This window comes from Heterodontus francisci, chromosome 49 (assembly GCF_036365525.1).
Source record: "Heterodontus francisci isolate sHetFra1 chromosome 49, sHetFra1.hap1, whole genome shotgun sequence".
Classification (NCBI taxonomy): Eukaryota; Metazoa; Chordata; class Chondrichthyes; order Heterodontiformes; family Heterodontidae; genus Heterodontus; species Heterodontus francisci.
In genome coordinates this window covers 10,136,022-10,159,286 of record NC_090419.1, presented here as the reverse complement: position 1 = coordinate 10,159,286, position 23,265 = coordinate 10,136,022, and the positions used below count along the sequence as shown (strand labels likewise).

Sequence of the window (23,265 nt, the reverse complement as noted above, 5' to 3'; positions counted from 1 at the left end):
ATGGCCTCCTTCTGTGCCGTAATGACTCTATGACCTTTGACCCTAGTTTTCATTGGCACTGGGTTCAGTATGATATGGCGATATACACGGGTCACCGGGGAGCTGGCAACAATTTGCATTTGCCCTCAGCACCCCCAGGGAGTTGGAGAGCGGGGAGGGAATCAACTAGGGGGTTTCCTCGCCCTCGATCGCTAAGCACCGGCCCTGTGCAGGAACTTAGGGTTCAGCTGGGATGCCCTTCCAGTGGGAGAACAGTCCGTTTGTCAGACAGCCCCGCCCCCCCCCCCCCCCCACTCTGGGGTAGGAAAGGAGAGTAGGAGGAAGTGACGAGATGGGTGCGGGGAGAAGAGAGTGGGCTGTTCCCTTAAAATTCCAGCCCCGGTTTGCCACCGCCTCAGCCCCCCCACCCCCCGCCGAGTGCGAGGCTGGTTTGTGCATTGCCCTAGCCACTGATAATGAACCCTTCCTAGAAACCTCTGTTGGGCAAAAGTAGCATTCCCGTCAATTCCGGGTCTGAACGGGGGCATCAGAAAAAGACAGGTTTGCATTTTTATTGGCGCCTATTACACTCACAGGACGTCCCAGAGTGCTTCACAGCCCAACGAAGGAGTCGCCGTGGCAATGCCGCAGAGGAGGTGGGCAATTTGCGCACAGCAAGATCCCACAAACAGCAGTGTGATAAACGACCCAGGTCTTCCGTTTTTTTCAGTGATGTTGGGTTGAGGGAGAAATATCAGCCCCGGTACACCGGGGAGAACCTCCCCTGTCCCCCCGCACCCCCCACCCCGCCCCCAGCTCCTCTTCCAATAGTGGCCGCGGGATCTTTTACATCCACCTGAGAGGGCAGACGGGGGCCCTCGGGTTTAGAGTCTCCAACAGTGTGGCGTTCCCTCAGTACCGGCACTGAGGGGGTGGGGGGGGGGGGGTGGTGGTGGTGGTGTCATGCCTGGATTATGGGGCTTGAGTCTCCAGACTTTCTGACTCTGAGAGAGAGAAGGGCTGACAGCTGATGGAACTTGGAGACTGAAACCTAGGACCTGGGCAAGTGCGGTTCCGGAACAGGTTCCCTTTCAGAGAATCGAGATCTTACAGCACAAAGAACAAGGTTTTAAAGTGATGTAGTTGTGTATTTCCATTCCATATGTCAGTTCCATTCAGGCTCCAAATCTCCGTCAGTCCAATCCGAAATTAACCAAAAACTCCGGAACAATGCCACGTTAAACTTGATCCAGGCCGAGTCCAATGTGATGTCAAAGTTGTTGGGAGAAGTGCCGAGCTTCAGCAGGGAGTGGCAGTGTTTGAGCCTTAGGCTGCAAGGCTGCACCTCATGTATTTATTTTGGATTCCAGGACGTTGAGAGTTCAGACGTTTAAGGAATCTAGTTGGAAACTTTTATTTGTTTGTGCTCGTTGGACTTTTTCCCTTTCTCTCCTTTTTGTCGCACTTGTTGTGCTTTCGGATCCTGTTCTATTTTTCTGCTCAGTGCCCCTGCTCTCTACGCACTCATGCCTCCCACTTCACCCCCCGCTGCTCCTTCCTCTCTTAGCCATTTCCCTTCTTATTTCTCTTTCCCTATCTATTTCCCCTTCCCCTCCCTTCCATTGCTCCCTCCCTGCACTCCCACTCTCCCCTTTCCTCTCTCACCTTCCCTCCCTCTCCCTTCCCCCGTCCCACGCAGATCTCCAACTGCCCTCCCCCTGCACTCATTGGACCACCCCCCCCCCCCCCCTCCACATCCTTAACACATGCCAGCCACAGAAATGGGCAATTAGGGATGGGCAATAAACGTTGGTCTCTGCCAGTGATGCTCACATCCCACCACCGAAATTTAAATAAGTTTTGATAAAAGTTTATCAAAGTTTATAGAAATGTTTACCAAACTTTGAGAAACTTTTATCAAACGTTTAGTGAACTTTTCCCAAAACTTTGATAAACTTTACGAGTTTATAGAAATGTTTGCCAAGCTTTGGATAAAAGTTTATCAAAAGTTTATAGAAATGTTTACCAAGCTTTGGATAAAAGTTTATCAAAGGTACCAAAGTTTTGATAAAAGTTTACCAAGCTTTGGATAAAAGTTTATCAAAGTTACCAAAGTTTTGATAAAAGTTTACCAAGCTTTTGATAAAAGTTTATCAAAGTTACCAAAGTTTTTAGAAAAGTTTACTAAACTTTTGATAATTTATCACAAGGTTTGAGAAAAGTTTGCACCATTTTGGAACAAAGGGTTGGGAAATTGACACGTCGGGGGGGGGTGGGGCCAATGTAAAGGCGGCAACTCGGGACTATCCAATTAGAGTGCGAGAGGCCCAGCAGCGTTGGGAATCCAGGTTCTGATTGGTGGGCGTGCGTGTCAATCAAGGGGAGGAGGCGTGGCTCTGGAGCTCTCAATCAAGAGGTGCCAGGTTGCCCTCTCCCCTGGAGCTGTCAATCAAAGCAGGCTTGCAGCAGACGGCGGTTTGCAGGATTGTTCGCAATGGGCTCTGGCTTGTCCAGTCGTGCTGCAGCTCTGCAAGGCTGCAATGCATTGGGACATTGCTTTGCAGGTTGCCCCAGCCCCCGGGCACTGCACCAGCCCCCTGCCACTTCTGCACAGCCTACAGAGCAGTCCCTGGAAGCTCCAGCAGCCAAGAAACCAGCAGCAGCCAGGGGCAGTAGCAGCAGGGATCTGCTGTGGTCCCGCTACAACACCATGAAACGCCTGGTGCAAGGTAAAGGGAGGGGTGGGGAGGAGCAGGGGGAAAGAGGTGGGGGTTTAACACAAAGGGTGCAGCGTCTCTGGGCTCCAGCTCCCAGCCTCAGGGCAAGGGGCTGTTAGTCTGCAGCTGGGAGACTGTCACATCTCAGACTCTTGTCTGTCTGTCTCTCCATCTCTGTGTGTATCTCTTTCTGTCTGTGTTCTGTGTCTGTCTCTGCTTCTGTCTCTCTCAGCTGGTATCTGTGTGTCTGTGTCTCTGCTTGTCTCTCTGTCTCTGTGTGTGTGTGTCTCTCTGTCTCTGTGTGTGTCACTCTCTCTGCGTGTCTCTGTCTCTGCTTGTCTGTCTGTCTGTGTCTCTGTCTCTGTGTGTGTGTGTGTCTCTCTCTCTCCCTCGACTTGTCTGTCTGTCTCTTGCTCTCTGTCTGTGTTTCTCGCTCTCTGTCTCTCTCTCTCTCGCACTATCCTTGTTTTGTTCAGTAACTAGCTTTTAAAGGGTCAGAGGTTAGGGTTAAATGTCAGCATTCCCAGGTCAGGGATAGTTAATGGGTTACAGATCCAAAGTAAACTGCCCCACCTGGAAGGGGTGATGCTTTGAAACTCCCTTTCCCCCTCCCTGTACCCCTCAGTACATCATCGCTGTGCCCTCTCACCACCCGCCCACCCCCCCTCTCTGTAGAAACCCATCAGCTCAGTGCTGGGTGGCTGCAGATTGTCTTCACCGAGAACGGTTTATGTTCTTGCCGTGAGGCGCTGGCTCTGGGCCTGGGCAGTGCTGTGGCTGCCAGGGTCTGCGTGCGCAGGATCTCGTCAGGCCCCTGTGGGCTATTCAACTCTGGACTGCATCGCCGATTGGAGCGGTTCCCTCCTCCTGCAGTCCGTACGTGTGTTTCCCTACGTGGCGGGGGTGCGGAGTCTGGGTTTGCATCTGGATTGGGAGCAGGAATCCCTCACTGAACCCCCCCCCCCCACCTTGCCACATTCCCCGACCCCCCCCAGCCCAGAGAGAGAGAGAGAGAGATGCCGAGCCCTGTTTGTAGTCTCTACCCTCCACTCCCGCGTACCACCAAGGAGTGTGAATCTTGGGCGTGGGAGTGCACCCTTCCTCTCCTGGTCGATCAGCCGAGCCAGAGCAGTGTTGACAGATTACACTCGGAATACTGTGCGCAGTTCCAGTCTCCAGATTATACCTATCTAGAAAAGAGGCGGCCGAGGGGTGACTTGATAGAGGTCTTTAAAATGATGAAGGGGGTTTCGATCGGGTAGACGTAGAGAAGATGTTTCCACTTGTGGGGGGAGACCAGAACTAGGGGGGCCGTCAATATAAGACAGTCAATAATGACTGCTAGTATAGACCCCGTGGGCCGAATGGCCCGTTTCTGTGCTGCAGTTTCTCTCGAACTGGACCAGATATTCGGAAGTTGCTGGAGATTTTAAACATTCCCACATGGAAGGCAGAGCTGGGAGGCTGTTTGTTAAACCAGCTGGGCTGGGCACTCCGGGTCTGAACACGTTTGGTAAAATAAGCAGAAATTCTACTTCCTCTGTCTCACCTCCGAGTTAGAAGCTTGTAGGTTCGAGCCTCGTAACGCAGGCCTGACACGCCCTCAGTGTCAGTACTGAGGGAGAGCCGCACTGTCGGAGGGTCAGTACTGAGGGAGCGCCGCACTGTCGGAGGGTCAGTACTGAGGGAGCGCCGCACTGTCGGAGGGTCAGTACTGAGGGAGCGCCGCACTGTCGGAGGGTCAGTACTGAGGGAGCGCCGCACTGTCGGAGGGTCAGTACTGAGGGAGCGCCGCACTGTCGGAGGGTCAGTACTGAGGGAGCGCCGCACTGTCGGAGGGTCAGTACTGAGGGAGCGCCGCACTGTCGGAGGGTCAGTACTGAGGGAGCGCCGCACTGTGGGAGGGTCAGTACTGAGGGAGCACTGCACTGTGGGAGGGTCAGTACTGAGGGAGCGCCGCACTGTCGGAGGGTCAGTACTGAGGGAGCGCCGCACTGTCGGAGGGTCAGTACTGAGGGAGCACTGCACTGTGGGAGGGTCAGTACTGAGGGAGCGCCGCACTGTGGGAGGGTCAGTACTGAGGGAGCACTGCACTGTGGGAGGGTCAGTACTGAGGGAGCGCCGCACTGTCGGAGGTGCTGTCTTTCGGGATTAGATGTTAAACCCGAGGGCGCCCCCCCCCACCCTCCCCCTGCCCTCCGTCTGCTCTCTCAACCAACAGCACTGGTAGTGAAAAGCTGCTGAACTGGTTGAGCCAGTATTTGACAGACACAGGATGACTTGTTCAGTATCAGTTCTGTCCAGTCAACCACAATAAAGGAAATGTCCTTTCACCAAACCATGATGGTTCTCGGCCAATTGGTGCATAGCAAGATCCCACAAACAGCAACGGGGGATAATGAGTGATGTTCTTGGCCCCAAGCCTGTGAGTGATTCGGCGCACTGCAGCCACTCTCTCTCTCTCTCTGTTGCTGTCACGTTACTCGAGTGTTGCCTTGTCCGACGCCCCCCTTGACTGATCCCCACTGGAGGGTGTGAGGGTCCTGGAGAGGGTGCAAAGGGGATTTAGCACCGTATTGTTGATGCGTTTCATGGGATGTGGGCGTCACTGACCAGGCCAGCATTTACCGCCCGTCCCTAATTGCCCCTTGAGAAGGTGGTGGTGAGCTGCCTTCTTGAACCGCTGCAGTCCGTGTGGGGTAGGTACACCCACAGTGCTGTTAGGGAGGGAGTTCCAGGATTTTGACCCAGCGACAGTGAAGGAACGGGAAAGATTCTGAGAGGTTTAGATAAGGTAGATAAAGAAACTCTGTTCCCATTAGCTGATGGTACAAGGACTAGGGGACACAGACTGAAGGTTTTGGGTAAGAGATACAGGGGGTGATGTGAGGATGAACTTGTTTACACAGCGAGTGGTAATGACCTGGAACTCACTGCCTCCGCAGGCGGTGGAAGTGGAGACGGTGAATGATATCAGAAGGAAATTGGACGGGCGCTGGAGGGAAATCAACTTGCAGGGCTACGGGGATAGAACGGGGGAATGGGCCTGACTGGATTGCTCTACAGAGAGAGCCGGCATGGGCTCGATGGGCCGAATGGCAGCTTTCTGTGCCGCAATGACCATGAAACCTCTGGAGCTGAACGTGAGTGAGGGCATGGCTGCTGTGCACGCTGCTGCAGCACCTTCCTGAATGAGGAGAGCTGCTATTTTTAATCTTGTTGCTCATCTCTTTCTCACTTCCCAGTTTGTAAATTCAACAACAAGCTGCATTTATATAGGGCCTGTAACGCAGTGAACTGTCCCCGCGGTGCTTCACAGGAGTGTAAATCAGACAGAATTTCACCCCGATCCACATCAGGAGATATCAGGGACGGGCGATCAAAAGCTCGGTCAAAGAGGCCGGTTTTTAAGCAGCGTCTTAAAGGAGGAGAGAGAGGGGCGGAGAGGTTTAGGGAGGGAATTCCAGAGCTTAGGGCCCCAGGCAGCTGAAGGCACGGCCGCCAATGGTGGAGCGATGGGAATCGGGGGATGGTCAAGAGGCTGGAATTGGAGGAGGGCAGAGATCTCGGAGGGTTGTAGGGGCTGGAGGAGGTTACAGAGATCGGGAGGGTTGTAGGGGCTGGAGGTTATAGAGATAGGGAGGGTTGTAGGGGCTGGAGGAGGTTACAGAGATAGGGAGGGTTGTAGGGGCTGGAGGAGGTTACAGAGATAGGGAGGGTTGTAGGGGCTGGAGGTTATAGAGATAGGGAGGGTTGTAGGGGCTGGAGGAGGTTACAGAGATAGGGAGGGTTGTAGGGGCTGGAGGAGGTTATAGAGATAGGGAGGGTTGTAGGGGCTGGAGGAGGTTATAGAGATAGGGAGGGTTGTAGGGGCTGGAGGAGGTTACAGAGATAGGGAGGGGTGTAGAGGTGGAGGAGTTTACAGAGATAGGGAGGGGTGTAGGGGCTGGAGGAGGTTACAGAGATAGGGAGGGGTGTAGGGGCTGGAGGAGGTTACAGAGATAGGGAGGGTTGTAGGGGCTGGAGGAGGTTACAGAGATGGGGAGGGTTGTAGAGGCTGGAGGAGGTTACAGAGATAGGGAGGGGTGTAGGGGCTGGAGGAGGTTACAGAGATGGGGAGGGTTGTAGAGGCTGGAGGAGGTTACAGAGATAGGGAGGGTTGTAGGGACTGGAGGAAGTTACAGAGATCTCGGAGGGTTGTAGGAGCTGGAGGAGGTTACAGAGATAGGGAGGGTTGTAGGGACTGGAGGAAGTTACAGAGATCTCGGAGGGTTGTAGGGACTGGAGGAGGTTAGAGATGGGGAGGGGTGTAGGGGCTGGAGGAGGTTACAGAGATCGGGAGGGTTGTGAAGGCTGGAGGAGGTTCGAGATAGGAAGGGTTGTAGGGACTGGAGGAGGTTACAGAGATAGGGAGGGTTGTAGGGACTGGAGGGGGTTACAGAGATGGGGAGGGGTGTAGAGGCTGGAGGAGGTTACAGAGATAGGGAGAGTTGTAGGGGCTGAAGGAGGTTACAGAGATGGGGAGGGTTGTAGGGACTGGAGGAGGTTACAGAGATAGGGAGGGTTGTAGGGACTGGAGGAGGTTACAGAGATAGGGAGGGGATAACGAGGTCCTGGGGACCCTGGTGATTCCACACTCTTGCCGATGGTTTCGATACTTTGATCAAAGTCCAGAGTTAATCTGATAGGTGATTAACAGGCCCAATGTGCGTTGAAAGCCTGTGAGATTGGGATGTTTGTGAGGATGGACCAGCTGAATTAACACACAATCAGAGAGATTGCACAGAGCTGATCTCCTGTGACCCATGTTGAACATCTCAACTTAAAGTCCGCTCTTTATCTGGGTCTTTTGTTTTCCCCTGTTTTAAACCTCGTCACGTCCCACTCACCCATCAGCTGTCCCGTGCTGTCTGACGCAGCCTGGCTCCCAGCAACGATTAGATTCCAAACATTCCCAGTCTTGTTCTGAAATTCCTCCTCCCCATCTCCATAACCTCCCCCAGCCCCATAACCCTCCAAGACCTGCCACATAAACAGAGGAGGTCCTCACTGTCACAGAGTTTTACAGCCCAGAAACAGGCCATTCTGCCCATCCGCTCCGTGCTGGTGTTTCTGCTCCACACGAGCCTCCTTCCACCCCCTACTTCATCTCCCCCTATCACCATATCCTTCTATTCCTCTCTCCCTCGTGTGTTTATCCAGCTTCCCCCTTAAATACATCGATACTATGCACCTCAACCACTCCCTGTGGGAGCGAGTTCCACATTCTCACCACTCTCTGGGGAAAGGAGTTTCTCCTGAATTCCCCATTGGATTTATTACTGACTGTCTTATATTGATGGCCCCCCCTAGTTCTGGTCTCCCCCCACAAGTGGAAACATCTTCTCTACGTCTACCCGATCGAAACCCCCTTTCATCATTTTAAAGACCTCAATCAGGTCACCCCTCAGCCGCCTCTTTTTTAGAGAGACGAGCCCCCAGACTGATCAATCTTTCCTGATAGTTCTATTCTGGAGACTGGAACTGTGCACGGTATTCCGAGTGTGATACGGAGACCGGAGCAGTGTGCAGTATTCCGAGAGTGCCCGCACTGAGGTTTGATCCAAGTTTAACCTAATCTCCCTGCTTTTGACGGGATGGGTGAGATGCCCGTCACACGGTGGGGGTGCAGAGAAGAACTGTTTGTTGGTCATTCACCCTGGGGGTGCGGCGCAGGGGAGGGCATCTGGGGGATTGGGAGGTTCGGACGTTCGAGTGGCTCGGTCATCTTGACCTCCGTGTTTGGGAATGGGTTCTCTCTCTCTCTCTCTCTCGTCTGTCTGACACTGTCTTACGCTCTGTCTCTCTCACAAACAGATCTCCTCCCTCCTGGTGTCTGTAATCTGCTGAACTCCTCCACTATCTATGCCAATAATGAGATCTGCCTCGGTGACATTGAGGTCTATGGATTTGACTATGATTACACTCTCGCACTCTACTCCAACGCTCTCAACTCCATGATCTACGACACAGCCGTGGACATCCTCATTGAGCAGTTTAAGGTGAGTGAGCTGGGAGACCGAGGCCGGGGGCGGGTGAGTGAGTGAGGGCTACTCGAAATAGGAACTCCTGTCTTCTCCAGCTGCTTTCACCAGCTCCCGACATCCCAAAGCAGCTCACGGACAATGGAGGGGAGTCCTGGAAGTGAGGTTGTTGTTGTAACGTAGGAAACTCGGCGGGCGATTAGCACACAGCAAGATCCCACAAACAGCAATGTGATAAATGAATGGATCGGTTTTTTTCTTTAGAGCTGTTCGGTTTGAGGGACACCAGGGAGATGTCCGCCCATCGCCCAGGTTCTTCTGGGAGTGGCCCTGGGATCTCCTCCATCAACCTGAGAGGGCAGATGGGGCCCTCGGGTTTGACATCTCATTCTGAAACACGGCCCCTCCGACAGTGCGGCGCTCCCTCGGCGCTGACCCTCCGACAGTGCGGCGCTCCCTCGGCGCTGACCCTCCGACAGTGCGGCGCTCCCTCGGCGCTGACCCTCCGACAGTGCGGCGCTCCCTCGGCGCTGACCCTCCGACAGTGCGGCGCTCCCTCGCTGCTGACCCTCCGACAGTGCGGCGCTCCCTCGGTACCGACGCCGGAGGGAGTGTTGGGCCTGCATTATGGGGCTCCTGACTCCGAGGCCTGTTCCTGCTCTGCTGATATGTGAGTGGCTGAGACACGTTGAATTGTGAAATGGTGATGTTGTCTTGTCTCCCTCTCCCACTGTCACAGTATCCGAGAGGACTGCAGGGCTATGAATACCGACCGGACTTTGCTATCCGTGGCCTACATTACGATATTAGTAAGGTGAGCCCCCTCCACTCTTTTCCTCCTTGCCGGTTTCTAAACAACATTCCACCCCGTGCAATGCATCCCGTTCCCTCCTGAATGACGGGATGAATTGATGTGAGGTTAGAGGCGGGTAATCGACCAAGGTGGGCTTCGCTGGCCCAGCCCCACCCCATCTTGCCTTTGTGGGCGATCTGCAGGGGCGGAGTGGGTTTTCTGCCTCTCTCCCCGCCCCTCTTCGCGACACCCCTCTCCTCCTCCTCGTCCCTTCCCCTCGTCCCTTACCTGCCCATTCCAAACCTGCCCCTGCCCCCTTAACCGCCTCCCCCTCCCCCGTTTGATCCAGTAATGATGGCCTATTAATACGCCACGTGACGGGACTGTTGGGTGAAGGAGATATTGCTCCGGGACATTGCGGCTGTTCGGCCACTGAAGGCTGCGCCGGTGTTTCTTTTCTCCCCCAATCCCCCACTTTGACACCAGACGGGCCACTTTATACCCCCCACTTCCACCACCTGCCCTGAACCCGCTTGTGGTTGGCAGGTGGCTGAGGTGGATGGACCTTATTCTGGTCACTGTACATTGATTCTGATTTGACTCTCTCTCTCTCTCTCTCTCTCACCATAGGGATTGTTAATGAAGATAGATGCATTCCATTACATACAGATGGGTTCAGTGTACAGGTGAGTAAATGAGGGACCAGCACCACTGGAGGGGATCAGAAACATGAATCTTCTCCAGCCCCTTTCACCACCCCGGGAACGTCCCAAAGCTTCACAGACAATGAAGGAGTTTTTTTTTCAAGTGTGGTCACTGTTGTAATGAAGGAAACGCAGCAGATCATTTGCGCACAGCAAGATCCCACGAACAGCAATGCGATAAATGACCCAGATCATCACCTGTCGGATTGAGGAATAAATATCCTCCTCCGGCCCCTACAACCCTCCCTATCTCTGTATCCTCCTCCGGCCCCTACAACCCTCCCTATCTCTGTAACCTCCTCCAGCCCCCAACAACCCTCCCTATCTCTGTAACCTCCTCCAGCCCCCAACAACCCTCCCTATCTCTGTAACCTCCTCCAGCCCCTACAACCCTCCGAGATCTCTGCCCTCCTCCAATTCCGCCCTCTTGACCATCCCCCGATTCCCATCGCTCCACCATTGGCGGCCGTGCCTTCAGCTGCCTGGGGCCCTAAGCTCTGGAATTCCCTCCCTAAACCTCTCCGCCTCTCTCTCTCCTCCTTTAAGACGCTGCTTAAAACCGGCCTCTTTGACCGAGCTTTTGATCGCCCGTCCCTAATATCTCCTGATGTGGCTCGGGGTGAAATTCTGTTCAACACTTGCACCTTTTGAGTTGTTTCTTTCTGTGTCGTTGACTTTTCCTAGGGGTCTGTCGCCTGTGCCAGATGACGAGGTGTTGGCAATGTACCACGGCACTCATCACATCCCACTCCACCAAGTCAGTGGTTTCTATGGCAAGGTAAGGGCGCCAAGGCAACCCGGGAGTCGGTGAGGCTGGGGTCCGCGTAGGCCGAGGCCTGTACCTCCGTAAATACGTTGGGCGCGCTCCAATTCAGGAGGGCCGGAACTGGAGTGTTTGCGTCCAGTTCTGGGCTCCACGCTTCAGGGAGAGGGTGAAGGCCTTGGAGAGGGTCCAGGGACGAGGGACTGCAGGAAGTGGGGCGAGGTGAGTTTGCTGTCGGAGAGCCGGCACGGACGCGACGGGCCGAATGGCCCTCTTGAATCCATTCTGACTGGAACGGGGTCCGGTTCTGGGGCGAGACTCCAGCTGGGAACGCAGGGCCGGCTGAGCGAGCGGCCAGGGCCCCTTCAGAGGGCAGCGTTGGAGTCAATCGTGATGCGGACTGGAGTCACGTGCCGGCCTGGGACTTGGTGATCGCCGCGAGGGGAGCGGTTTGGGGGAGTGGTTTTTTTTGCTGCCATCGTTTGCAAGTTTTTTTTTGTTGAACTGATTTCAAGTTCCCGGGTGGAATTTGAAAGGGTGTTTTCGGGATAATTGGGCCATGGCCCTACTCGAGGCTTCGGGCCTCCTTGGCAACGGGGAGGCCTGGGAGAGCGGCCTGGAGGGCTGCACGTGACGGGGTCCGGGTTTGTCTGCAGCACTGAGGGTTAAGTCTCGCAGCCGAAAGGCAGCCAGCGTTTCTTGATTTCTGGCCCGTGTCCGTGCGCGTGCTCTCTCGGTCTCTCTGTTACCCGCTCTCCGTGTTGTGTGTCCTCTTATCCGTTTTCCCCCCCACTTGCTCTCCTCTCTCAGGGCCCCTCAGTGAAGCAGTACATGGATGTCTTCTCCATCCCGGAGGTGACATTGCTGGCCGTCACGAATGATTACTTCCTCACGCACGACATCGAGTTTGACCCTTTGCACTTGTACAAGGACATCACGGTGAGTGACCCCCTGGGCTCGGAGCGGGGGAGGGGTAGGGGGACACCTCAACCCCGGTGTGTCGTAGGCTGTTGCGTCCCGACGCGCGGAAGTGAAAGGGGGGGGGGGGGGGGGGGGATTGGCGGGAGGCCGGAGAAGTGCGCGGAGTGGGGTGGTCGGTTTACGTTGCGCAGTGAGGAGGGAGCCTGGAAGGTGAGGTGCGGGCGGGATTTACGGTTTGTATTGTCAGTGTTTGAATGAGGGGCAGGAAGGGGGTGGGGGGGGGGGGGGGGGAGGAGATGGAGGGCGAGGGACTTTGGTGCCCTAACCCCAGGCGGAGGCCGCCTCGACGTCGGAAGGCTGCGGCTGAGGCCGGGGCAGGGAAGGCCGAAAGCCTAGGTGCCAGCAAGCAGCTGGTGTGTTGTGCTCTGTGTTGTGGTTGTGCTGACGTGTTTTGCTGCCAGACCCTCCTGCGCAGTCATTGCTGAAAGAACAGTGTGTTCCCGGCCCACTGCTGACAAACAGAGGCTCCCGCTAACCACAGCGGCCTGGTGTTTTTATCGCATGACACCATCTGTTGCCAGGTCCTGCGCCCCACCCCTCCTGACACCAATCCAACAGCAGTGAATTTAAACTGTTCGCGTTTAAATGTGACAAAACTGGAGGAATCTGAGGCACTTTGGAATATCCTGAGGAAGTGAAAAATGCAGGAGAGATGGGAATGTCTCTCTCTCTCTCTCTCTCTCTCGTTACTGAAAGAACCTTTTATTGGTTCAACTGCAGGTGGGGGAGGGGGAGCCCTGACAAACTTTCCTTCTCCTCTTCTGATCTGAATTCCAGCAATGTTCCCTCTCCCTCTCTTTTTATTCAGTCCCTGCGTGCATTTATCGCCCATCCCTAATTGCCCCTTGAGAAGGTGGTGGTGAGCTGCCTTCTTGAACCGCTGCAGTCCGTGTGGGGTAGGTACACCCACAGTGCTGTTAGGAAGGGAGTTCCAGGATTTTGACCCAGCGACAGTGAAGGAACGGCGATATAGTTCCAAGTCAGGATGGTGTGTGACTTGGAGGGGAACTTGCAGGTGGTGATGTTCCCATGCGTCTGCTGCCCTTGTCCTTCTAGTTGGTAGAGGTCGCGGGTTTGGAAGGTGCTGTCGAAGGAGCCTTGGTGCGTTGCTGCAGTGCATCTTGTAGATGGTACACACTGCTGCCACTGTGCATCGGTGGTGGAGGGAGTGAATGTTTGTGGATGGGGTGCCAATCAAGTGGGCTGCTTTGTCCTGGATGGTGTCGAGCTTCTTGAGTGTTGTTGGAGCTGCACCCATCCAGGCAAGTGGAGAGTATTCCATCACACTCCTGACTTGTGCCTTGTAGATGGTGGACAGGCTTTGGGGAGTCAGGAGGTGAGTTACTCGCCGCAGGATTCCTAGCCTCTGACCTGCTCTTGTAGCCACGGTATTTATATGGCTATTCCAGTTCAGTTTCTGGTCAATGGTGAGCCCCCACGATGTTGGTAGTGGGGGATTCAGCAATGGTAATGCCACTGAATGTCAAGGGGAGATGGTTAGATTCTCTCTTGTTGGAGATGGTCATTGCCTGGCACTTGTGTGGCTCGAGTGTTACTTGCCACTTATCAGCCCAAGCCTGGATATTGTCCAGGTCTTGCTGCATTTCTACACGGACTGCTTCAGTATCTGAGGAGTCACGAATGGTGCTGAACATTGTGCAATCATCAGTGAACATCCCCACTTCTGACCTTACGATGGAAGGAAGGTCATTGATGAAGCAGCTGAAGATGGTTGGGCCGAGGACACTACCCTGAGGAACTCCTGCAGTGATGTCCTGGAGCTCAGATGATAGACCTCCAACAACCACAACCATCTTCCTTTGTGCTAGGTATGACTCCAACCAGCGGAGGGTTTTCCCCCGATTCCCATTGACCTCAGTTTTGCTAGGGCTCCTTGATGCCATACTCGGTCAAATGCTGCCTTGATGTCAAGGGCAGTCACTCTCACCTCACCTCTTGAGTTCAGCTCTTTTGTCCATGTTTGAACCAAGGCTGTAATGAGGTCAGGAGCTGAGTGGCCCTGGCGGAACCCAATCTGAGCGTGACTGAGCAGGTTGTTGCTAAGCAAGTGCTGCTTGATGGCACTGTTGATGACCCCTTCCATCACTTTACTGAAGATTGAGAGTAGGCTGATGGGACGGTAATTGGCCGGGTTGGATTTGTCCTGCTTTTTGTGTACAGGACATACCTGGGCAATTTTCCACATTGCAGGGTAGATGCCAGTGTTGTAGCTGTACTGGAACAGCTTGGCTAGGGGCGCAGCAAGTTCTGGAGCACAGGTCTTCAGTACTATTGCTGGGATTCTGTCTGCGTTTTTCTGCCAGTCTCTGTGAATAACTCTATTCACTAACATCCCTCCGCACAACCAGACTGTAATTGATTGATAGCTTCAATGCACATCGCGGGTTTGCTGTCTCGAGGACTGAGTAGAAGGTCGTTCTCAGTCTCTCTCCTCCCCCACCCCTTTCTCCTTCGGTTTCTCCCCACCCCCCCCCCCCCCCCCCCCTGTCCTCTCCTCATTTTCACCCTTCACCACACCCAGTCCCTGCACCCTCGAGTCTCTCTCTGCGGTCGTGCAGTGTGTTTTTTTTACTGGACAAGTATTGCAGAGAACGAAGTGTAAAAGCTGCCTCTGCAGCTCGAGAAAGTGTGTCCAGTTTTTCAAACGCACCCAGCTGGAAATGAAAAGCTGAGAGCAGTGAAAGTGAAGCTTCCCTTAACAGCCAAGAAAAAACGCACACACACACACACACTGCCTCTTCGGGAAGGAAACCTGCTCTCCTGAAGCCAGTGAGTGAGTTCAGCCTGACAGTCACAAGGTGCCAAGCCTCACCAGCGGTGCCCACATCCTGAGGGCAATCAGAGACCGAGTGTGGGGGAAGGGTGGACTTGCGAGGGCCTGGTTAACTGTCATTGTTCCAGCTCCTTCCACAGTGCCTCAGGACATATCAGGTGGCCTCTGTGTATTCAGGCCCTTGACCTTGTTGCATTCTGAGCCCTGGGAGCAGAGCAACAGCTCTGTGTTTGAACTTTGTGTTGAACTACAAAGTAGGCCCCGTGCCGAGTGTTTGGAGGCAGCTCCCCACGAGGACGAGGAGTCTAGCTTTATTCCCTTGAGGGATTAACAGGATTCCCATCCGCCTGAGCAGAAAGGCCGGCCGATCGGCACAGACGGCTGACGGAAGGAGTCTTGACTCCCGGAGCTGCTGAACCCAGGCGCTGACTCCGAGCCTGCTGTGGTGGGGGGTGGGGGTGGAAAGAAGAGTCCAGAATGAGGGGGCAGAACCTTAAAATCCGAGCCAGGCCGTTCAGGGGGTGATGTGAGGAAGCACTTCTTCACACAAAGGGGGAGGGGAAATCTGGAACTCTTTTCTCCCCCCCCCCCCCCCCACCAGAAAGCTGTCGAGGCCGGGGGGTCAATTGGGAATTTCAAACCCGAGATTGATAGATTTTAGTTGGGTGAGTGGATTAAGGGTTAGGGAACCAAGGTGGGGAAATGGAGTTAAAATACAGATCAACCATGAACTAACTGGTGGAACAGGCTTGAGGAGGGGCTGAATGGCCTCCTGCTGTTCCTGTGTAACAGGCTCGAGGAGGGGCTGAATGGCCTCCTCCTGTTCCTGTGAGCCGGCCCAGGCTGCTGGGAGGAGCTCGAGGGGGAAATGGGCGCTGTCTCTCCGAGCGACTCGCCCTCCTCACGTGTATGATGATGACACCCAGCTCGACCTCACCTCCACCTCTCTCGAAACCTCCCCTGTCTCTAAACTATCAGACTGCTTATCCGACATCCAGTACTGGACGAGCGGAAATTCCCTCTAATTAAATATCGGGAAGACTGAGACCATTGTTTTCGCCTGACTCCGCCCGTCTCAGCTCATCGACTGCTGAAACCCTCATCCCTGCCTTTCCTACCTCGAGACAGTTATGTTGATACATTCCTGGCTACTCTCCTACATTCTAACCCTCTGTATAATCGAGACTTCCATTTGTTTGTGTGTGTGTGTGTGTAAGATATCGTATTCCTTGATAATTTAATTTCCCAGATCCTCTTTGTCCTAATTGCTTGTTTTAATTCTCTTCTAATCTCTTTGTATTTGCCCTTGTCTTCCTGTGTCCCTGCTCTCCGTGTGTTTCGTGTATGTCTCTTTCCATCCCACCAGTTTGAGTTTGGGTAAGGGCTGGGGAAGGTGGGACTGACTGGGTGTGTGGCTCCCGTGAAGATCCGTCACGGTCATCTCCTGGGCTGTACGACTCCATCGCTTCTCACTGTCCCGTCGCCCTCTGGACCCAACAGGCCGAACAGAGAGCCCTTATTAAAACTAGGAGCTTGCGAAGTTCCTGAGAGGACGCTGCAAGTTCCAGGGAGTTGGAGGTCAGCTTAGATTGTATTGTGTCCTCCCTGGAGATTCGGGGTGTTGGCGGAGCAGTTACCCAGAGGATCTTCCTGAACTGGTGCTGGTTCGTTCCGTTCTGAGAGATGGCGTTAATCTGGAAGGAGGGTCGGGGAGCGGGTGAGGTTAAACTGTCCACTGCATGGGTGAGCTTGTTGGACCTGGTCCCACCTGCTCAGTGGCTCTGTGACTTCAGTCAGTCAGTAGCTGTGCCCAAGGGCAATATCCTGGTTATATCGTGGTTATATTACTGGACTAGTTAATCCAGAGACCGGGACCAATAATCCAGAGACACAAGTTCCAATCCCACCAGGGCAGCTGGGAAATTGAAATTCAGTTCATGAAATCAAAATGTGGAATGAAAAAGCTTGTATCAGTAATGGTGACAACAAAACGAGGGGATCCTTGTAAAAACCCATCTGCTTCACTAACGTCCTTTAGGGAAGGAAATCTGCCGTCCGTTCCCGGTCTGGCCGACATGTGACTGCAGATGGACAGGTTCTCGTCTGCTCCATCCAGCACGTCCCAGACTATTGCAATGCCTTCTCATCGCAACACAGACTTGACTCTCTACCCCACCCTAGACCACGTGATCATCTGGGAGAGGTGAGAAAACAGACATATAAACCCAAGCCAATTTGGGAAAACAAAATGTGGGAAATTCCTCTCTGACCCCCTTAGACGATCGAAGCGAGTCCAGGAGATCACTTGGGCCGTCATGAGTCACTGCTTTCCAAGATGACTGCTTTTCCCCTTGTGTTTTACTGACACCATCTGAACACATTGCCTCAGAGCCTAGTCTCTGACCATCAACACTCTGTATCTGTACCAGCAGCTCAGAGCCTAGTCGCTGACCATCTGCACTCTGTATCTGTCCCAGCAGCTCAGAGCCTAGTCTCTGACCATCTGCACTCTGTATCTGTCCCAGCAGCTCAGAGCCTAGTCTCTGACCATCTGCACTCTGTATCTGTACCAGCAGCTCAGAGCCTAGTCTCTGACCATCTGCACTCTGTATCTGTACCAGCAGCTCAGAGCCGAGTCTCTGACTATCTGCACTCTGTATCTGTACCAGCAGCTCAGAGTCTAGTCTCTGACCATCAACACTCTGTATCTGTACCAGCAGCTCAGAGCCTAGTCGCTGACCATCTGCACTCTGTATCTGTACCAGCAGCTCAGAGTCTAGTCACTGACCATCTGCACTCTGTATCTGTACCAGCAGCTCAGAGCCTAGTCTCTGACCATCTGCACTCTGTATCTGTCCCAGCAGCTCAGAGCCTAGTCTCTGACCATCTGCACTCTGTATCTGTACCAGCAGCTCAGAGCCTAGTCTCTGACCATCTGCACTCTGTATCTGTACCAGCAGCTCAGAGCCTAGTCGCTGACCATCTGCACTCTGTATCTGTCCCAGCAGCTCAGAGTCTAGTCTCTGACCATCTGCACTCTGTATCTGTACCAGCAGCTCAGAGCCTAGTCTCTGACCATCTGCACTCTGTATCTGTCCCAGTAGCTCAGAGCCTAGTCTCTGACCATCTGCACTCTGACTCTGTACCAGCAGCTCAGAGCCTAGTCTCTGACCATCTGCACTCTGACTCTGTACCAGCAGCTCAGAGCCTAGTCGCTGACCATCTGCACTCTGTATCTGTCCCAGCAGCTCAGAGCCTAGTCTCTGACCATCTGCACTCTGTATCTGTCCCAGCAGCTCAGAGCCTAGTCTCTGACCATCTGCACTCTGTATCTGTCCCAGCAGCTCAGAGCCTAGTCTCTGACCATCTGCACTCTGTATCTGTACCAGCAGCTCAGAGCCTAGTCTCTGACCATCTGCACTCTGTATCTGTACCAGCAGCTCAGAGCCTAGTCTCTGACCATCTGCACTCTGTATCTGTACCAGCAGCTCAGAGTCTAGTCTCTGACCATCAACACTCTGTATCTGTACCAGCAGCTCAGGGCCTAGTCTCTGACTATCTGCACTCTGTATCTGTACCAGCAGCTCAGAGCCTAGTCTCTGACCATCAACACTCTGTATCTGTACCAGCAGCTCAGAGCCTAGTCTCTGACCATCAACACTCTGTATCTGTACCAGCAGCTCAGGGCCTAGTCTCTGACCATCTGCACTCTGTATCTGTACCAGCAGCTCAGAGCCTAGTCTCTGACCATCTGCACTCTGTATCTGTACCAGCAGCTCAGAGTCTCGTCTCTGACCATCTGCACTCTGTATCTGTCCCAGCAGCTCAGAGTCTAGTCTCTGACCATCAACACTCTGTATCTGTACCAGCAGCTCAGGGCCTAGTCTCTGACCATCTGCACTCTGTATCTGTACCAGCAGCTCAGAGTCTCGTCTCTGACCATCTGCACTCTGTATCTGTCCCAGCAGCTCAGAGTCTAGTCTCTGACCATCAACACTCTGTATCTGTACCAGCAGCTCAGAGTCTAGTCTCTGACCATCAACACTCTGTATCTGTACAGCAGCTCAGGGCCTAGTCTCTGACCATCTGCACTCTGTATCTGTACCAGCAGCTCAGAGCCTAGTCTCTGACCATCAACACTCTGTATCTGTACCAGCAGCTCAGGGCCTAGTCTCTGACCATCTGCACTCTGTATCTGTACCAGCAGCTCAGAGCCTGGTCTCTGACCATCTGCACTCTGTATCTGCACCAGCAGCTCAGAGTCTCGTCTCTGACCATCTGCACTCTGTATCTGTACCAGCAGCTCAGAGTCTAGTCTCTGACCATCAACACTCTGTATCTGTACCAGCAGCTCAGAGTCTCGTCTCTGACCATCTGCACTCTGTATCTGTACCAGCAGCTCAGAGCCTAGTCTCTGACCATCTGCACTCTGTATCTGTACCAGCAGCTCAGAGTCTCGTCTCTGACCATCTGCACTCTGTATCTGTACCAGCAGCTCAGAGCCTGGTCTCTGACCATCTGCACTCTGTATCTGTACCAGCAGCTCAGAGTCTCGTCTCTGACCATCTGCACTCTGTATCTGTACCAGCAGCTCAGAGCCTAGTCGCTGACCATCAACACTCTGTATCTGTACCAGCAGCTCAGAGCCTAGTCTCTGACCATCAACACTCTGTATCTGTACCAGCAGCTCAGGGCCTAGTCTCTGACCATCTGCACTCTGTATCTGTACCAGCAGCTCAGAGCCTAGTCTCTGACCATCTGCACTCTGTATCTGTACCAGCAGCTCAGAGCCTAGTCTCTGACCATCTGCACTCTGTATCTGTACCAGCAGCTCAGAGCCTAGTCTCTGACCATCTGCACTCTGTATCTGTACCAGCAGCTCAGAGTCTAGTCTCTGACCATCTGCACTCTGTATCTGTACCAGCAGCTCAGAGCCTAGTCGCTGACCATCTGCACTCTGTATCTGTACCAGCAGCTCAGAGTCTAGTCTCTGACCATCAACACTCTGTATCTGTACCAGCAGCTCAGAGTCTCGTCTCTGACCATCTGCACTCTGTATCTGTACCAGCAGCTCAGAGCCTAGTCTCTGACCATCTGCACTCTGTATCTGTACCAGCAGCTCAGAGTCTCGTCTCTGACCATCTGCACTCTGTATCTGTACCAGCAGCTCAGAGTCTCGTCTCTGACCATCTGCACTCTGTATCTGTACCAGCAGCTCAGGGCCTAGTCTCTGACCATCTGCACTCTGTATCTGTACCAGCAGCTCAGAGTCTCGTCTCTGACCATCTGCACTCTGTATCTGTACCAGCAGCTCAGGGCCTAGTCTCTGACCATCTGCACTCTGTATCTGTACCAGCAGCTCAGGGCCTAGTCTCTGACCATCTGCACTCTGTATCTGTACCAGCAGCTCAGAGCCTAGTCTCTGACCATCAACACTCTGTATCTGTACCAGCAGCTCAGAGCCTAGTCTCTGACCATCAACACTCTGTATCTGTACCAGCAGCTCAGAGCCTAGTCTCTGACCATCAACACTCTGTATCTGTCCCAGCAGCTCAGAGCCTGGTGTCTGACTATCTGCACTCTGTATCTGTACCAGCAGCTCAGAGCCTAGTCTCTGACCATCTGCACTCTGTATCTGTACCAGCAGCTCAGAGTCTCGTCTCTGACCATCAACACTCTGTATCTGTCCCAGCAGCTCAGAGCCTAGTCTCTGACCATCTGCACTCTGTATCTGTCCCAGCAGCTCAGAGCCTAGTCGCTGACCATCTGCACTCTGTATCTGTACCAGCAGCTCAGAGCCGAGTCTCTGACCATCTGCACTCTGTATCTGTACCAGCAGCTCAGAGCCTAGTCTCTGACCATCTGCACTCTGTATCTGTACCAGCAGCTCAGAGCCTGGTCTCTGACCATCAACACTCTGTATCTGTACCAGCAGCTCAGAGTCTCGTCTCTGACCATCTGCACTCTGTATCTGTACCAGCAGCTCAGAGCCTAGTCGCTGACCATCTGCACTCTGTATCTGTCCCAGCAGCTCAGAGTCTAGTCTCTGACCATCTGCACTCTGTATCTGTACCAGCAGCTCAGAGTCTCGTCTCTGACCATCAACACTCTGTATCTGTACCAGCAGCTCAGCGCCGAGTCTCTGACCATCAACACTCTGTATCTGTACCAGCAGCTCAGAGCCTAGTCGCTGACCATCAACACTCTGTATCTGTACCAGCAGCTCAGAGCCTGGTCTCTGACCATCTGCACTCTGTATCTGTACCAGCAGCTCAGAGTCTAGTCTCTGACCATCTGCACTCTGTATCTGTACCAGCAGCTCAGGGCCTAGTCGCTGACCATCTGCACTCTGTATCTGTACCAGCAGCTCAGAGCCTAGTCTCTGACCATCTGCACTCTGTATCTGTACCAGCAGCTCAGGGCCTAGTCGCTGACCATCTGCACTCTGTATCTGTACCAGCAGCTCAGAGCCTGGTCTCTGACCATCTGCACTCTGTATCTGTACCAGCAGCTCAGAGTCTAGTCTCTGACCATCTGCACTCTGTATCTGTACCAGCAGCTCAGGGCCTAGTCGCTGACCATCTGCACTCTGTATCTGTACCAGCAGCTCAGAGTCTCGTCTCTGACCATCTGCACTCTGTATCTGTACCAGCAGCTCAGAGCCTGGTCTCTGACCATCTGCACTCTGTATCTGTACCAGCAGCTCAGAGCCTAGTCTCTGACCATCTGCACTCTGTATCTGTACCAGCAGCTCAGGGCCTAGTCTCTGACCATCTGCACTCTGTATCTGTACCAGCAGCTCAGAGCCTAGTCTCTGACCATCAACACTCTGTATCTGTACCAGCAGCTCAGAGCCTAGTCTCTGACCATCAACACTCTGTATCTGTCCCAGCAGCTCAGAGCCTGGTGTCTGACTATCTGCACTCTGTATCTGTACCAGCAGCTCAGAGCCTAGTCTCTGACCATCTGCACTCTGTATCTGTACCAGCAGCTCAGAGTCTCGTCTCTGACCATCAACACTCTGTATCTGTCCCAGCAGCTCAGAGCCTAGTCTCTGACCATCTGCACTCTGTATCTGTCCCAGCAGCTCAGAGCCTAGTCGCTGACCATCTGCACTCTGTATCTGTACCAGCAGCTCAGAGCCGAGTCTCTGACCATCTGCACTCTGTATCTGTACCAGCAGCTCAGAGCCTAGTCTCTGACCATCTGCACTCTGTATCTGTACCAGCAGCTCAGAGCCTGGTCTCTGACCATCAACACTCTGTATCTGTACCAGCAGCTCAGAGTCTCGTCTCTGACCATCAACACTCTGTATCTGTACCAGCAGCTCAGAGTCTCGTCTCTGACCATCTGCACTCTGTATCTGTACCAGCAGCTCAGGGCCTAGTCTCTGACCATCAACACTCTGTATCTGTACCAGCAGCTCAGAGCCTAGTCTCTGACCATCAACACTCTGTATCTGTACCAGCAGCTCAGAGCCTAGTCTCTGACCATCAACAGTCTGTATCTGTACCAGCAGCTCAGAGCCTAGTCTCTGACCATCTGCACTCTGTATCTGTACCAGCAGCTCAGAGTCTCGTCTCTGACCATCTGCACTCTGTATCTGTCCCAGCAGCTCAGAGCCTAGTCTCTGACCATCTGCACTCTGTATCTGTCCCAGCAGCTCAGAGCCGAGTCTCTGACCATCTGCACTCTGTATCTGTACCAGCAGCTCAGAGCCTAGTCTCTGACCATCTGCACTCTGTATCTGTACCAGCAGCTCAGAGCCTGGTCTCTGACCATCAACACTCTGTATCTGTACCAGCAGCTCAGAGTCTCGTCTCCGACCATCAACACTCTGTATCTGTACCAGCAGCTCAGGGCCTAGTCTCTGACCATCTGCACTCTGTATCTGCACCAGCAGCTCAGAGTCTCGTCTCTGACCATCTGCACTCTGTATCTGTACCAGCAGCTCAGAGCCTAGTCGCTGACCATCTGCACTCTGTATCTGTCCCAGCAGCTCAGAGTCTAGTCTCTGACCATCTGCACTCTGTATCTGTACCAGCAGCTCAGAGCCTAGTCGCTGACCATCTGCACTCTGTATCTGTCCCAGCAGCTCAGAGTCTAGTCTCTGACCATCTGCACTCTGTATCTGTACCAGCAGCTCAGAGTCTAGTCTCTGACCATCAACACTCTGTATCTGTCCCAGCAGCTCAGAGCCTGGTCTCTGACCATCTGCACTCTGTATCTGTACCAGCAGCTCAGAGTCTCGTCTCTGACCATCTGCACTCTGTATCTGTACCAGCAGCTCAGAGCCTAGTCGCTGACCATCAACACTCTGTATCTGTACCAGCAGCTCAGAGCCTAGTCTCTGACCATCTGCACTCTGTATCTGTACCAGCAGCTCAGAGCCTAGTCTCTGACCATCAACACTCTGTATCTGTACCAGCAGCTCAGAGCCTGGTCTCTGACCATCTGCACTCTGTATCTGTACCAGCAGCTCAGAGTCTCGTCTCTGACCATCTGCACTCT

General features: G+C 53.7%; 1 protein-coding gene across 7 annotated transcripts in view; it reads left to right on the top strand.

The window, feature by feature from the left end:
- nt5dc2 (5'-nucleotidase domain containing 2) overlaps window positions 1-23,265 on the top strand; it is a 160,504-nt gene that overhangs the window by 110,876 nt on the left and 26,363 nt on the right. For 5 of the 7 annotated variants that reach the window (XM_068024386.1, XM_068024384.1, XM_068024387.1 and 2 more), the window contains 5 exons: window positions 8,553-8,737; window positions 9,459-9,533; window positions 10,143-10,198; window positions 10,901-10,994; window positions 11,790-11,918. In XM_068024386.1, coding sequence (XP_067880487.1) covers window positions 8,553-8,737; window positions 9,459-9,533; window positions 10,143-10,198; window positions 10,901-10,994; window positions 11,790-11,918 — 539 coding nt within the window. Of the gene's footprint in view, window positions 1-2,417; window positions 2,709-8,552; window positions 8,738-9,458; window positions 9,534-10,142; window positions 10,199-10,900; window positions 10,995-11,789; window positions 11,919-23,265 lie in introns of those variants that run through there. The other 2 variants (XM_068024390.1, XM_068024385.1) reach the window with 2 other exon arrangements.